The sequence below is a fragment of the Gymnoscopelus microlampas genome (genome assembly GCF_963454915.1).
Source record: "Gymnoscopelus microlampas genome assembly, chromosome: 22".
NCBI classification, from domain to species: Eukaryota; Metazoa; Chordata; class Actinopteri; order Myctophiformes; family Myctophidae; genus Gymnoscopelus; species Gymnoscopelus microlampas.
This window is the reverse complement of record NC_139959.1, coordinates 26,590,282-26,606,075: the sequence shown is the minus strand read 5'-3', so window position 1 is coordinate 26,606,075 and position 15,794 is coordinate 26,590,282. Positions and strand designations below refer to the sequence as shown.

Below are 15,794 nucleotides of genomic sequence, written 5' to 3'. Positions count from 1 at the left end.
ACGTGAACCCTAGCATCCCTATTCTGAGGGGAGCATTTGGCCGAAAATAGACGATCTACAAGTTCACAACGCCTCGCTGTGACCTATTTTCGGCAAAGAGGTTTGGTGTAGATGGGAAAAAAGCAGACCAAGTACAGAGCGAAAGGTGAGGTTTACAAAGTATTGATGGTTCAAGAGGTTAAATGTCTGAAAATACACATGAACATGAATCCAACATACAGTGCTGTCAATATGAAATCTATGATCTATGTGAATCTGCTTCATCTCTCTTTCAGCTAAGGGGTCCTTGGCCTGAGAAACTCCAGGCTTAGGCCTTCAACTCAGACATCTATCAGTCTATATGTGAGGAGGGGGCCATATGGTCCTTCCTTCCTCCTCCAACTTCTTAAGTGGCTTTTCCTCTCGCCTACAACCGAGTGGAAGGAGGAAGAAAGGCGTACATCACGCCGGCACGCAATGCAGTGTTCTTGAAAACGCGTGCCCTGCCATCCCCCCCCCCAAGAATGGCAGGGGATCTTCCTGAGGAGGGGAGCGCGTAGACCCGAACCCCCCCCCCCCCCCCCTCCCTTCCACTAACGAGGGCGAGGGAGGGAGGGAGGGCAATCGGCCTTTCTGATCTCTCTCTCTCTCTCGTCCTATAACTTCCACTGCCTTTCAGCGCGCTCCTCTCTCTCCCCGGGACCACTTCCACACAACAGGGCCTTTCAGGGGCCCTTCCTGCCCCCTACGGTGGGCCCAACCGTGAATGGCATGGTCTGTCTTATGGCTAACGAGCAGTGTTGCCAGATTTTGCCAGAGAAACAAGCGGCCAGGTCAATGAAACTATATAGCCCAAAAGAAGCGACTGGTTATACCACTAAGTTTTACCACTTTGCATCAGCTGTTTGAAAATAGCAGATCTACAAGCTCACAACGCGTCGCATCGTGACTCGTTGTGAGCTTGTAAATCTGCCATTTGCAAAAAAATATATATTTCTAATAGTTTCAAAACACTTTAACAACACAAATCGTGTATGGTGGTCCCTGGCACAAAATATTTTCAGATGGGGTTCCGGACAAATACATATTAATCTGGGGGTCCTTGACATGAAAAAAAAACACCCAAATAAGCAACTACACTTTAGCCCAAAAAAAACCACAACCCGCAACTACCAATATTTACAAGCGACTTTACAGAAAAACAAACTTATAATAAGCAGACATGGCAACACTGCTAACAAGGCGCAGGCGTGCCAAGCGTGACGGACGGACGGGGGGGATCGTGATGGTGTGGGAAACGGGGAGGGAGGGGGGAGGAGAGGAGGGGTCGGGGGAGGGGCGGGGGGGGGGGGGTCGTTGACCTCCTGCTGAGGAGGTGACCCTCGCTGCAGCCACCAGAAATGCTCACAGGTTCCAGATGTGGCGCCCAACACACACGCAAGCGGGCAGGCACTCACTCACTCACAGGCATATATCCACCACCCAGTTTGTGGGGACTTCCCCATTACCCCGGGGGTTATAACTGACCTCACGCCCCTCCACACGCTGTGACTTTGAAATGATTGACAGCGTTGCCAGGGGTAACACAAGGCTAGAACCCCCCCTCACCCCCCCCTCATAGCCCAAGCTCTCTTCCATGTCTGTGTATTTTAATAACTGTAATCACATTTCAAACAAATGACCATTTTTCAGTGCCAGATTAACCCAATTCCCACATCCTCATCCACGCCGACCGCCTCGTTTATTTTTGGCTGTCGAGAAATCCCATTTTCTCGGCGTTTATCTGCGCCCCGGAATGAGATTTTGATAGAACCCCCCAATTTTAGGTTGCTTTATACACGACTCCTCCATAAATCTCTTAGAAGCAGCGCTGGTGGTTTCCTGGACCAGGTACAGTACGGGTAGGAATAAATCAAATCACCTCCCCCTCCCCAGAGTACAATGGTCTTTAGGTGAGGTTTTACTTTGTGTTGGGGGTATCGTAATGCAGAAGCCAGGAGAGAGCCAAGGTAAAGAAAGATACATAAAAAAAAACACTAATTCCCAGAAGCCCTTTCACCTGCCATCTGGTTAAAGTGATGTCAGATCTCTGCCAGTAAGGAGTCGATGATGACGTTAGTGCAGGTTCACGGAAGTCCACTGGGAGCTGGAGGGCCCTCTGGCGTTTTATAGACTAATCAAATTCATAAAAACGACCATATTGACATACAGAATGAGATAATGGCCTCGGCTAGACATGGCGACATGAGCAGGCCCAGAGAGAGAGAGAGAGAGAGAGAGAGAGAGAGAGAGAGAGACAGAGAGACACAGAGACAGACATCGCTACTCTCCCAGGCATCAGGGGTCTGATATGGGACAAATACATATAATCTTGGGTGGTCCTTGACATGCAAAAGGTTTTAGAACCACTGATATTAGAGCAATATAAGTTTTGTTTTATACTGTTAGGATTTAGAAGACATTTGTAGAATCCCCAGATGCAAAATGTGAATAGCTCAACGTATAAAATAATGGTTACAGCAACAAAAAAGAATCTAAAATTACACGGCATGCGTTCCTGGATGAAGGGGTTAAACGAAGCATCCCCTCACATACACCTATTCCAGCTCCACTCCATTCTTGTGACCTACCCTCCACTTCCTACAGTACTGTACGTACCTTCCTCCTAAGACCCCCCCCCCACTCTGTGCTGTCCTACTCCATTAGCCAATTAATGGCCCGGTGTGCTGTTAACACTGGGGGAGAGAGCTGCCCACGTTTAAGCACATTACTACTGTACAGGCCCAATTACCTATATACCAGCCTCTCCTCTAGTCCTCTGAGCAGGTATACCGTGTACCGTTTACACTGGTTAGCCTCTAATGAAAACAGTACGTAGGGAGAGCTGCTTTAAAATGTGAACATATAGGCCTATTTGCACTTCATAGAAAGGATTTCAGACGGCGCTCTCTCGGAGGGAGGAGGTTGTGTACTTGCTAGCTCTTCATAAGAGTACAAAGGAATGACATTTCCTTGGCCAAACGCCGTCTAGACTCTCTAATGCAGAGAGCTTACTGCCGGCGGCCGGGCTGACCATTTTTATTTGATAACATCGTTAAGCAAACAAGAGCTAACAGCAACCTCCAAGGTTTTCTTTCCTTTCTTTAATCACTGTGTGTTTTTTCCCACCCCTGTAATAGATTAAGAAAACGTGGTTGAGGGTGTTACCGAAGCTTTTGTGAGTTCATTTTTTTTCAGCGTATGAACTTGAAAGGAGGAAAATTGGTAGTGAAAGTCATTGCTTTGCGAAACAACACATTTGGTCGGCCAGGTGGCGGCAACACCTCGACGGCCCTCAAGCCCTTCCTCTCTACCGCGCTGAATAAATCTCACTGTTTATCAAGCTGCTGTTCAATTCTGGACGGACAAAGACAACAGACTCCCTCTCCATATGTTTGTCAATGTTTAATCTACTCCACAGAGGCAGACCGAGAGAGAGAGAGACCGAGAGAGAGAGAGAGAGAGGGAGAAAGAGAGAGAGAGAGCGAGATGGGTTGATGGGAAGGAGAGAGGGGAACCGTCTGTAATCTCAAACTCATTTTGAAGTAAACACACTTTAGAACTTGGAAAGCCTGCCTCTTCAATACATGCACTGTTGTTGTTACCGGGGCGGATGAAACGGAATACATTTGCTGTCTTACATCCTCATACATTCTCCCCTCTCTCTCTCTCTCTCTCTCTCCGACACCTCGCACTGATTTCTCTTCAAGCTTCATCAAAACACCACCAGCTCCTTTCTGTTTTTGAAGAGCAGACAAGAGGGCAGAGCACACGCAACAACCTAATCAAACCGTAACGCGCAAAGGGGAAATCACAGTGTTGTATAACGGTGTGGGAACGCTCAAAAACTCACCTTCTGTTGACGTTTGCCCCGTAATGGCACGACGCAATCAGAGAGATTATTGTCCGAGCTCCACCGTGTTAATTGACTAGTGGTAATAATTATATTAACCCATTAGGACCTGAAGCCGATTCTACAAATGGCTTCTAAATCCCAACAGTATTCTGAAAAAAATGTATGTTTCTGTATCAGTGGTGCTCAAACATTTTCATGTCAAGGACCCCCAAAAATGATATGTATTTGGCCGCCGACCCCATCTCAAAATATTTTGTTCCAGGGACCCCCAGAAGCAAAGATTTGAGTTAAAAATGTTGGCTTTAAAACAATATATATTCAAATATTTGCACACATTTTCACGATTTTTCAAAAATAGCAGATCTACAAGCTCATAGCGCGGCACTCAGTGCCGCGCTATGAGCTTGTATATCTGCTATTTTTGAAATGCCAAAGTGTAAAATAATGCTTTTTTAGCTCAAATCAAAAAGTGACACAGATGCGTTCCAGGTCTCCATGGGTTAACTTGCTGTAGGTATCAATATAATTACAAATATAATCACACTTCCCCAATCAGCTACGCCGAGCTGCCTTTGAACTCTGCTATGCAAATGAAACTGTAATGGGATGCTGGAATAATGAGATGAGACGCAGTGGAAATGATAACGCCGGAGCATGCAACGATCACTGGAAAAAAAGACAATTACAAAGTGAAGGAATCATCTCATGTAATGTCCCATTAAAGCAGCACTATGTAACTTTCCTCTACTACCCCGGATTTTAGCCTGGTTTGGTTTCCCTGCGCAAGTTCTGTCAAGATTCGTGTCAGATCCTGTGATTAGGTGAGACATGACCTTTGACACAATCGAAATGTCTCAATAGAAGAGCAAGGAGACGAAATACAACCACCCCAATTGTATTGTATTAACATACTCCACCATACAGATTGGACAAAATTACATTTCATTTATTTTAAAAAGTGGCTGCAAAAAGAAACAATGTATTTTGTTTAAAGGTAGGGTAAGTGATATTTTTTTGTATTTTTCTTTTTTTTGTTAAAAAGGTTAAAGTACTATATTCTGATAGTAATCATTGCTACAGAGCATTTGTTTGGTCACAGGGGTCTCTCCAGCTCTTTAGTAAACAGAAATTCATTTTCAGGTAGGTGACAACATTTCAGCCAATCAGGAGAGAGCACTGAAAATGCATGTTCTGTTTAATAAAGAGCTGGAGAGACATGGGAGACTCCTTATATGGACAGCACACTCTATAGTAACGAGTACTATCAGAACATACAGTAGACCCATTTTGCAATTATTTGAATAATTGCAAATCACTTACCCTTTAACCATTGAAGCCTGACACCGTCCGTATGTCAAAACAGACATGATCTAATAGATCACAGCGCGTTTCATCGTGACATGTGGCGAGCTTAGTATAGTAGCAAACTCTATGCTGATTTTCACACATCACCTCTGTCGGGTGGAAACAGTTATGTCCAAAACTGTTACTTTTGAGGAATACAATTCAAAAACAGTAAAAGTAGCTGATCTATTGATACTTTTGTGTGACACTGTAGTACGATCAAGTAGGGAGTTAATTTACGGGGAAAAAACACAAAAAGTTAGAATATGGAGATATTGAATCTGAGATATGGAATCTGCCTCTTATCTCCATTGGAGTCAAATGACTCTTTGGAGTCGAAGAAGCACATCCTTCTCTGTGTTTTGTCCATAACCATGCAGGAAGCCTTGCAAACAAGTAAGGCAGGAGGAGCCTGCTTGCTTCCGCTGTGGTCCGGGTGTTGGAGGGGTGGAGGGGTAGGGGAGGGATGCAGGGGCAACAACAGTGAGAGCCGTGGAGGAGTGTGAGCTGGCTGATTAGAAACCAAGTGGAACTGGCCAGATAAGAGAGGAATGGACATCACAATCAGCCCCAACGCAGAGTAAAGAGGGAGCAAATGGAGTTCAGTTCTGGAGCAAAAATGGAGATGTAACATTGTCAGGGTGCGTGTGCTTGTGCGTGTGCATGTGCGTGTGTGTGCGTGCGTGTGCGTGTGTGTGACCATTTTCCTGGTCCTCACAAGATAAATTGTTCTTTTGTGTTTGAAAATAGATTTGTAGAGATTTACGATATTCAGGTTGGAGTTAGGATTAGGATTAGACATATAGAAGTTATAGGTTTAGGGATTAGACATAATAGAGTTATGCCTGATTTACACTTAGTTGCACGCTTGTGTCGTGCACCACTGCGACGCGTTGTTAGCTTGTAGATCGGCTATTTTTCAGCTTTAAGCTTATGGTTAAAAATGGCAATATATACTCATAAAATCACTGTCTTGAAATGATGATGTCCTCACAAGTACAGCAATGCAAAAGTGTGTTTGTGCGTGCGTGCGTGCGTGCGTGCGTGCGTGCGTGCGCGTGCGTGCGTGCGTGCGTGCGTGCGTGCGCCCTCTAGGGCTGGGAATAATATGTCCATGTGGTTTCGGGGACTACCATACTGTGTGTGGAGATAAGTAAGTGAATGATGCAGGTTCACATTATCACCCCAACACCACCACCACCACCAAGGACCCCCTCTTTACTCCCCCTGGCCTCATCGGCTGACAGAACAACCACTCAAACCCTGACCATTCCCCCTCTGGTCTCGCCAGAGTCCAATCAGAGTTGGTTTGTCTGCTGGTTGTTTCAGTGTCAGCCAATCAGATAGGAGGAGTGAGTGCCTTGGATGGCTTCCACGATGGACCTAAACAAGCCAAAGGGTGAGGGGGTGTGATATTTTTATACAACTAGATTCTGACAAGTCCCAGAAAAGACGCGCTGTGATTGGCCAGTAGTCACTTTGAGTGGCAGTTGGGGCAAACGCTCACCCCAAAACATGATTTACGATTCTGTGCCTATCAGTACATAACTCGGACGGTGCTCAAGCGCCCTTCACAATGTCGGTGCCTCTCGTGGCTCAAGTTCGCTTGAGACGGCGTGCCTCCGTCGCGGTCAAAAACGATACTATATCGGCAAAAAAATGTGTCCGTGGTTGTCTTAAAAAGAATGCCAACAGCAGGATGAGTGAGGGGCTATCAGGGAGGAGGGCCTCTCTCCGCAAGTTGTAATGGTGGTTTGATGAGGGGATGGCACAGCCAGCTCAATCACAACAGCCTGGCAGCTGCATACAATTTACCAGATTATAGCCCAAAAAAAAACACGCATGATAATTGCTTTTCCTCAGCTGGAACGTCCCACCAATTGCGTTGCGTGCTGCCGTTAGGAACGTCCTCTTCCTACAGTGGGAACATTTGAGACTGCACGGTCGCTCAGGTGCCGGTTTCATGTAATCAATTCCAAACAGATCCCCAAACCTGTTGTTTTGGGGAGGAGCGCTGGTTTTCTGTTCATTCAACCTCCTCTTGTGTGTTGGCTGGCGAGGCGCTCCCTAGCGAGAAGTACTGTATACTTCATTGTGCAACGGTGCCGAGAATAGCTGACGTACAAGCTCACACAACGCGTCGCGGCATCTGAAAGTTTGATGGAATGTATTTTTACACGTGAGTGCGGTGTCCACTTTTCCATTGCATCTTAAGAGCGGCGAGGTTCTTTTAGTGCCGGCCTGCGCGTGCATACCTGTTCTTATCAGTGTGACATTGTCCGATAAGGGTTCTGTATGGTGTTGCTGAGGCACGCCGGTAAGACATGAGACAAGTCAAGGTGACAAGCACACATTATTATTGTAATACAACTATACAAAAATCTGCCATTTTCACTATGAATACAAGTGCACCTTGAGATTTTGACTTGCCCCATAATATTTTGACTTGCCTTGGCCACAAGAACTCTCAAAAACCATCGTCTTAAGAGGATTATGTCCCCCGCCTACCACGATATATCAGCCAAGGAGACGAGCGTTGCCAAAAAATAAAAGCGGCGAGCTGGCAGTTTTAAATATAGAACAGTGACTGGCTTATTGCATGGGTATAAGGGCCAGGTTTGTATGAATTAATCTACCTAACCTCCTATTCTGTAATCACTAAAAGATACATTGAAAAAACATCCATTGAAAATAGCAGAGCTACAAGCTCTGAGCTTCTAGATCGGCAAAATCTCAAATTGCCAGAGTATATACTGTAGGTCTGAAGGGGTTTTGTAATATGAATCAAAATCTACAAAGTAGCTAGCAACTAAAGTTCTCAAATAATTTTAGTGGAGTAAAAAGTACAATATTTGCCTCTGAGATGTAGTGGAGTAGAAGTATAAAGTATTGAAAAAGCCTGAACACAGTTCTGGTCTTACAAGGTTTCCAGGCCAAAGGCATCCAATGTTATGGATGAGACTGAAACAGGGGCGTCGTCGAGGCGGGGACATGTCACCCGGATACTGCAGCAAGCATAGTGTCCGGGACCCTGGGATTGGGCCGCAAGCCAAATGCCATCATTAATCGCTGTGGACGCCATTGGCCCAGAGCTTTTAGTGATTACAGAATAGGAGGTTAGGTAGATTAATTCATAAAAACCTGGCCCTTATACCCATGCAATAAGCCAGTCACTGTTCTATATTTAAAACTTTGACCTTGATAATGATTCATGGAAGTTACCGTCCTTTATATGGCTGCCATCTCGCCGCTTTTATTTTTTGGCAACGCTCGTCTCCTTGGCTGATATATCGTGGTAGGCGGGGGACATAATCTTCTTAAGACGGTGTTTTTGAAAGTTCTTGTGCCTAGCAAGTCAAAATCTTATGGGCAAATCAAAATCTCAAGGTGCACCTGTATTCATAGTGAAACATTCTTCTTTAGACCTGGACCGCTGTCGTAGCATGACAGTGTGTAGCCTGACAGTGTGTCGCGCATTTGAGTCCCATAATGAATACTTTTACTTTTGGTACTTTAAGTATATTTTGATGCCAATACTTTTGTACTTTTACTCAAGTACATTTTGATTATGGATCATAATTTTTGATCATTCACAGGCGCTGCCTGTGAATGATCCAAGCACCAACGAAGAAGAGTACACCCGGAATTGACGTAATTTAAAAAAATGAAAGCACATTTACTTGCTGTGGGAAAATCGCTATATCTCCGTTCCTCTTGCTTTATGGCAAAAACAAGCGTCATTCAAACGGCCACAGATGTGCAATGGATTACGGCGAGCGGATACTTCCCCCCCCCCTTATCCTACGACACCCCCGTGCGTATAATGAGCCTATCTCCGTGAGGACGGAGGTCACGGAGAATATTCCATGATTTTTCAAAGGTACAGTAAAATCGCTCGTGTTTGCTGGCAAGGGGACGGTACACAATGTGTATTTATTTATTCTGACAGTGAAAGAGTTAAGTAAAAAAACTGCGAGTACTTTTTCCACCACTGGAGGCACATATATGTCATCAATCAGAGAGTTTGCCGAGAGCGAGAGCAAGAGGGGGGGGGGGGGGTCGATCAAATCAGCCACCTCCGCAGAGCACGATACAGTAACGCAACCCCCAAATATACAAGGGGTAATGGATTTCTGAGCGGTCGTCCCGCTGAACCCAACCGACACTTTGAATATCGACTCTGCTTCGTGGCAGGTCGGTTTATTATTACCCCACCCCCCCCGATTTCCCTCAGGATTCTCTTTCCATTAACTGAAAGGGGGGGGGGGGGCGGTAGGGTGGGGGCTTCGTCGTGGCTGAGTGATGGGATTTGGGATGTGTGGGGTACAAAAGCAAAGAATTAGGTTGGCCCCGTCGTCGTTTCTCTGCCAGAGCTCACACATGCAGAACTGACAGGGACAAGACGGGGGGAACGAACATTCCTCTAGCAAAGACAAAGTGGCAAAGACGAAGGAGAAATGATGGAAGGAGGAGGGTGAGGGAGAGAGACACAAAGTGGGCGTGTGCCGTTCATGGGTGCGCGTGTGCACGTGCAGAGGGTTCGAGGCGCTTGGAGGAAAAAGGCACGCCTCTGCTTTTGATACCACCCCCCCCCCCCCTCCTGTGGGGATAATGGTTTATCCCTGCTTCCTTTAAGACCCGAGGCCCGATTCTACAAAATGCACTTCTAAATCAGTAGCTCTCACACTTTCACGATTTTCCGAAAAATCTTCAAAAATTGCAGATGTACAAGATGTTAAACCACATTAACCCCGGCATCTCCATCTTGGGCACATTTTCAAATAAGGTTCTTTTTTTCCCAATTTCTAAAATATAAAAAAAAAAAAACAGATCTACAAGCTCACAGCGCATCGTGATACAACGTGTCGTGAGCTTGTCGAAGTGTCCTTGAGCAAGACACTGAACCCCTAACTGCTCCCGATGAGCGGGTTGTTGCCTTGCATTGGTTTCCTAGGCCATCGGTGTATGAATGTGTGAATGTGATTACATTGTAAAGCACTTTGGAGAAAAGCACTATATAAATGCAGTCCATTTACCATATTGTAGTACGTACAGTATATAGGGCTTAAGTGGTTAAAAATATGTCCCCCCTCTTTTTTAAACAAATCAAACCCTGTTTAAATGTTTGTGTGTGTGTGCACGTTATGAGGGGGTAGTGTGGTAGCAAAAATACACCCCCACACAGTACATACTGTATCTCCTGGCTCTGTGTTGGTTCTGTTGCTTAGCCTCTGTCAGCCGCTTGGGAGCAGCTCAAAGGGCTCCGGATTATAGGGAGCCTGCTGGCCGAGAGGGAGACGTGTCGGGCCCTCGGCCAAGAGGGACCCCTGCCACACGGAGGAGGAGAAGAAGAAGACCTTCACAAGAGACGACAGCTCTTTGAACAAGGCCTCCAGATGTTGCATTGAATGAGGAAGCAGAGCATTGTCGGCGTGTGTGTGTGTGTGTGTGTGTGTGTGTTTGTATATTTCAATCCTTTCCCTCCCTCGGTGGGAACGGGGAGCGCTATCAAGCCCTATTGTCGCTATTCAATTAGCTTTCATTACCGACGGGCACTTTGATTACAGAGTTCATTGGGGCTGGTTGGGGGAACAATGGAAGCAGCCAGGCGTCTTTTTTTCATTCGCCCAGCTCGCTCGCTTGATATTGTGTTATAGCCTGCTTCCCTTTCACCCAAGCAAAGAGCCAATAATACCACTGCCTCATTCTCATGGTGGTCCCTGCATGTCCACAAAACTGTCCAGGGACAGCGAGCCAGGAACAGTTGTATAGAAAGCAACGGCGTATTCTCGAGCGATTAACAGCCTTCCACTACTGGCCGCAGGAAAAAAGACAAATGTGGAAGCTCCATCGATTCCACTATTATAATGGGCTAGCCATTCAATCAGGCCTAAATCCACGGGGGGCCCACTAGCGCCCATTAGGGGGTCAGGACCAGTGAATGGCACCCGCAACAACAATCCATAAATGATCTATTTAATGTACTGATATAAAAGCGAGAGGACGTTTCGGGCAAATTGACATCTGAACGCTTTCCCAGAATTCAGTCAACCCCTGCTGCCTTGCACCATTTTGTTAATTGGCCAGTTTGCTAATTTTCCGGTCAGCGGTGGTTTTTTTTTGTGTTCTGTGTGGGGACTTAATTTGCGGGGGGGGGCTTTTAGCAAGCCACGGCTATTGTTTGAGCTCTCACCTCTCCTGTTCCAGCCTCATCCGCTGGGTCTCGTCCTCGGAGGCCTCCTCGTCTTTGGACTTGCCGGAGTCGTCTTTCCGGTGCTTTCCGAACCTGCGTGACAGATGAGGGCAAAGGGGATATAATTGAAGCCCACAGTATTATTTAATAATGTTCTGCCCAATGAGTAATTTTCTTTTTCTCCCCCCACCCCCCCCCACACGTACGAACAGTATCTTTCTTCCCTTCTTTCTCCACCAGACGCCGGCGAGAAAACCTTCGGAAGGAAATTAAAGTGTCAACCTGTCAGCATCGTCAGGTGGAGTTTGTGCAGGCGAGACAGCTCCGAAATGCGTCTCCCCCTCGAGGGGCGTGCACACACACTCGTTATTGAAAGAATAACTTTGAACTTTTTTCCTCATATAAACGCGATCACAGCGCACGGAGCCGTATCAAAAGATAACTCAATAAAGTGCCACATTTCCCTGGTCGCCGACCTGCCATTACGACGGCGTAATGAATTCAACGTGAGGTGTTAAAATAAGAGCCTTTGAAACAGAGAGAGGCAAACAGCATTAACACCCTGTTGGAAGAAAAGAGGGGAAAAAAAGTAAAGGATGACTTCTCTCTCTCCACTCCTTCCCGGAGCTGCTGTATAGTTTACCCAGAGTGACGGAGGTGGTGACAGCTCATGATTTAGTTTGAGCGAGGGGGGGGGGGGAATTATGTGTAACCGACGCGATGTGGACGGGAAGGAGGGGGAGTTTGGGTGGGTATTGGGGGGGGTTGTGGTCGAGCGGACACGCTCGCATCGTTTGTGACTTTCTCGCCGCCTCTGCAAAAACTTTTACATTTTAATGACGGCGGCGACACGACAACGACGGTAAATCCGCGGCAGGCTTTTTTTTTTTTACAGTGAAGTGAGAATAAGCCCCCGAAGCAGCCGCCGGTCGTAAATTCCAGCCTGGGGGGTTTCGGACGAGCGACTAAGTGACTGCAGACTCCCGGCTGACTGAGGGGTGTGAGAAAATGATGAGCAACGGAGGAGGGAGGGGGGAGGGACACAGCTGACAGGTGTTATGTCTGATTCATTACTTGGTTGCGCATCGAAAATAGCAGATCTAGAAGCTGCGCACAACGAGTCGTGCTGCGGTGTTGGTAGAGCTGGTAGGACGGCTACTTTGCGGTGTATGACACCGGGACGCAACTAAGTATAAATCACCCTTTACAGGGCAGTATACTTGCAAATATTGCTGTATATGATGCCAACAGTATATCGTTGTTGTCGGGCAGACAACGAGTATCTCCATATTTTCTCCATGTTTTTTCGTAGATTAACGGCTTACTTCGTGTCACACTAAAGTAGCAAAAATAGCAAAAATTTGAATTTGAATCCTGAAAAGTAACAGTTTCCACCTGACAGAGACAATATCATTTTATAACAAAATGAACAGCTAAATTCATGCAACAGTAGTTTGTGTTTGAGCAGTTTTATTAAGTAAAACAGAACAGTAGCTTAAGCCCAGAAATAGAAGCCTAATTGTTTGTTGAAAGAGTAAAGTGTAGTGGAAAAACTGTAATTGAAAAGTGTTACTTGTAAACTAATTAAAATCGAGTGATAATGACGGAAACGCTCAATGCTCTGTCAACGTGGGCGAGTGCTGGGTCTTCCCCTTTTATGCTTAATTTATACTTCATTGCACGTCGGCAATAGACAATCTACAAGTGAAATAGCGGTGTCACTATTTCCTCTGGCGTGAAGTATAATTCAGGCTTAAGAGAGGGGTGGGGGCACGGTTCTGGAAAGCTGACTACGAGCAAAATGTAATGAGACCACGTGGAAGCATAAATATATTCATATTATCGCTCACAGGGAAAGCGCATTCCTCCTGAGTGAAACTGCACCAACATCTCTATGAAAAAAATAAAATAATACCGCTCTTGAATAAACCTATGACTACTGAAGCCTGACTATGCAAATGTATGGTTATACTGCATTGTGAACGGTGTTACACAGAGAGAAGGGAAATACATTCATTAAGTGCATTCTTACTGCCGCTGCAATCCTTATATGCAATAGAGAGAGTACCGAAGTCCTGACGTCACTCCCACTATATCCCTTGGGTCACGGCGTTATTTTTTGTATTGGAATCCCCAAAAAACTGTGTTCCAAAAATAAACAAACCAGATATGTGACATTTATGATGTTGAGTTGAGCATTTTATAACGTCTGTGTTTTGAGAAAAAACGAGAAAAAAAAACGTACTCTTTGGATAAATTTGTACTTTTTCACTGTCAGTTGATGCTTCATATCAATATGAGTCAAATCGCCAGGGTGGTTTGTTTATTTTTTGAACACAGTTCTTATATGATGCCATCTAAGATTCCCCTGTGGGGATTTCAAATAAAGCATTTTTTTTTGCCTAGACCCACTGGGATAGCGCCCTCTAGCGGCAGGGATGTCAGACTTTGATGCTCTATATTACCATTTTTATCATCATCACATGTCAGCAATCATTACTATAGTATTGCGTGTACAGTATGCTTCTATATGGACATGCCTGCACATTACAGTACTGCCCGACGTCTCAGTATACCAACGTCACAGTTTGTCAATTGATTATGAAAATCCACATTGATTGCTGTCACGGTCCCATTGGATTTCAGGCAGAGAAGAGAGAGAGAAAAAAAAGCAGCAGGCATTAAGTTTTACATCTCCCGGGAACAGGTCTGACAGAGCTCCATTCCTTGTTTATTTTATTTTATTTTACCTTCCTCGTGGCTGAGCTTTAGCTGACAGTTTGAGAAACTTTCTTTCCCAAATCTGAAAGAATTACATCAGACAGGGTTTACTCCAGGCCACTAAAGAAAAGTAGACTTATATTCATGAAATGAGAGACCCCGTTTCTCCCCAGCGAATGTTTATTATTCCACTTTACATTAAAAAGCCAGCCAAGACCTTTTGTGCAAATGGCCCTCCCTTTGGTATAGCGGACGTTTTTTTTTTTTCTTTTTTTTTCGGAATGGTAATCTTTGCAAAGCAGTAGAGGCCTGGTGGGAGATCTTTGGGGTTTCAAAGAGAGAGAGAGAGAGAGAAAGAGAGGGGGGGAGGGGGGGTCTAAGGCTGAGCCTGAGGATATGCAGTCTCTCTTTTGTCACACAGATAGCGTACATTACCTGATTAATTAATCAACAAATGGTTCTAGCAAAGGCATAAAACTCTCCCTGGGCCCTGCGCTGCTGAGCGCTACGGGGAGCGCTGCTGCTATCTATCACCGGAGCAGGTGACAGCCTCCCTTCTTTGCCTCACTTCAAGGACTTTCATTAACTCCCTGAGAAATATTCACCACCCCCCGTCCCCCGTCCCCTCCCCTCCTCCTCTCCACCTTTTCTGTCCCGTCTCTCCGCCCGCCTTGTCCCTCCTTCCCCATGTAAAGTTGTCATTTTAGATTTTAGCTATATAGCACAACATTATGTTTTTCAGAAAACTCTTAGGATTTAGGACAGTGGTTCTCAGAAATAGCAGATATGCAAGCTCACGGCGCGTCGCTTCATGCTGTACTGCAAGCTTGTACATCTGCTATTTAAAAAAAAAAACATTTAGAAAAATCGTGAAAGTGTCTTGAATCTGAAAATCACTGGCACAAAACATTTTCAGATGGAGGGGTCGGCGGCCAAATACATATCATTTTGAGGGTCCTTTGGGCACGAAAAAGTTTGAGAATCACTTATTTATAGAAGGCATTTTGTAGGATCAGCCTAAAAGGGTTAAACCCCTCCCCCAAAAGTTTGTCTTCTGGATCGACATCAATACAGTGAAGGATTTGTCACAGTGCAACATATACTGGACATTATCAGAGGATTACGCTGAAAGAGACCACCCCCCGTCCCCGCCGGGCATACAGCCCGTTCCCCAATGAAAAGCTCTTCCCTGGCATTGCCAGAGGTCCTCGGGGGGTGGAGAGGAGGGGTCCCGGCCAGTGTTGCCAGATTCTGTGAGAGAAACAAGCAAAAAGGTGTAGGAAAACCAGCCCAAAAGAAGCGACTATGCAGGCCACATGAGTACTTTAACATGTACATCAGCTATTTGTTAAAATATCAGATCTACAAGCTCACAACGCGTCGCGATGCGACGCGTTGTGAGCTTGTAGATCGGCTATTTTCAAATAAAATCTTGCGGGGAAATTATAATAACCAGATCTGGCAACCCTGGTCCCGGCACGGGTCCACTTCAAAGTGGAGGGGGGGGGTGATGATACTACCACCAGAGCTCTTAGAAAGGCTTATTTGGGATGCCGGCTGGTTTTATACTGACAACACAGCTCTGTGGTGTTGGTGTATATACGTCATCAGATTGGGACCTAGCCAGCAGGGAGCGCTCTGGAACACAGGATTAGCCTGACA

At 45.7% G+C, this 15,794-nt stretch overlaps 1 protein-coding gene across 4 annotated transcripts in view; it reads right to left on the bottom strand.

The window, feature by feature from the left end:
* LOC311039175 (partitioning defective 3 homolog) overlaps positions 1-15,794 on the bottom strand; it is a 757,442-nt gene that overhangs the window by 305,642 nt on the left and 436,006 nt on the right. For all 4 annotated transcript variants that reach the window (XR_014600133.1, XM_084048843.1, XM_084048842.1 and 1 more), the window contains exon 20: positions 11,412-11,504. Coding sequence is in view for 3 of the 4 variants with exons in the window: in XM_084048843.1 (XP_083904969.1) it covers positions 11,412-11,504 (93 nt within the window). In the remaining variant the exon portion in view is untranslated. The remainder of the gene's footprint in view (positions 1-11,411; positions 11,505-15,794) is intronic.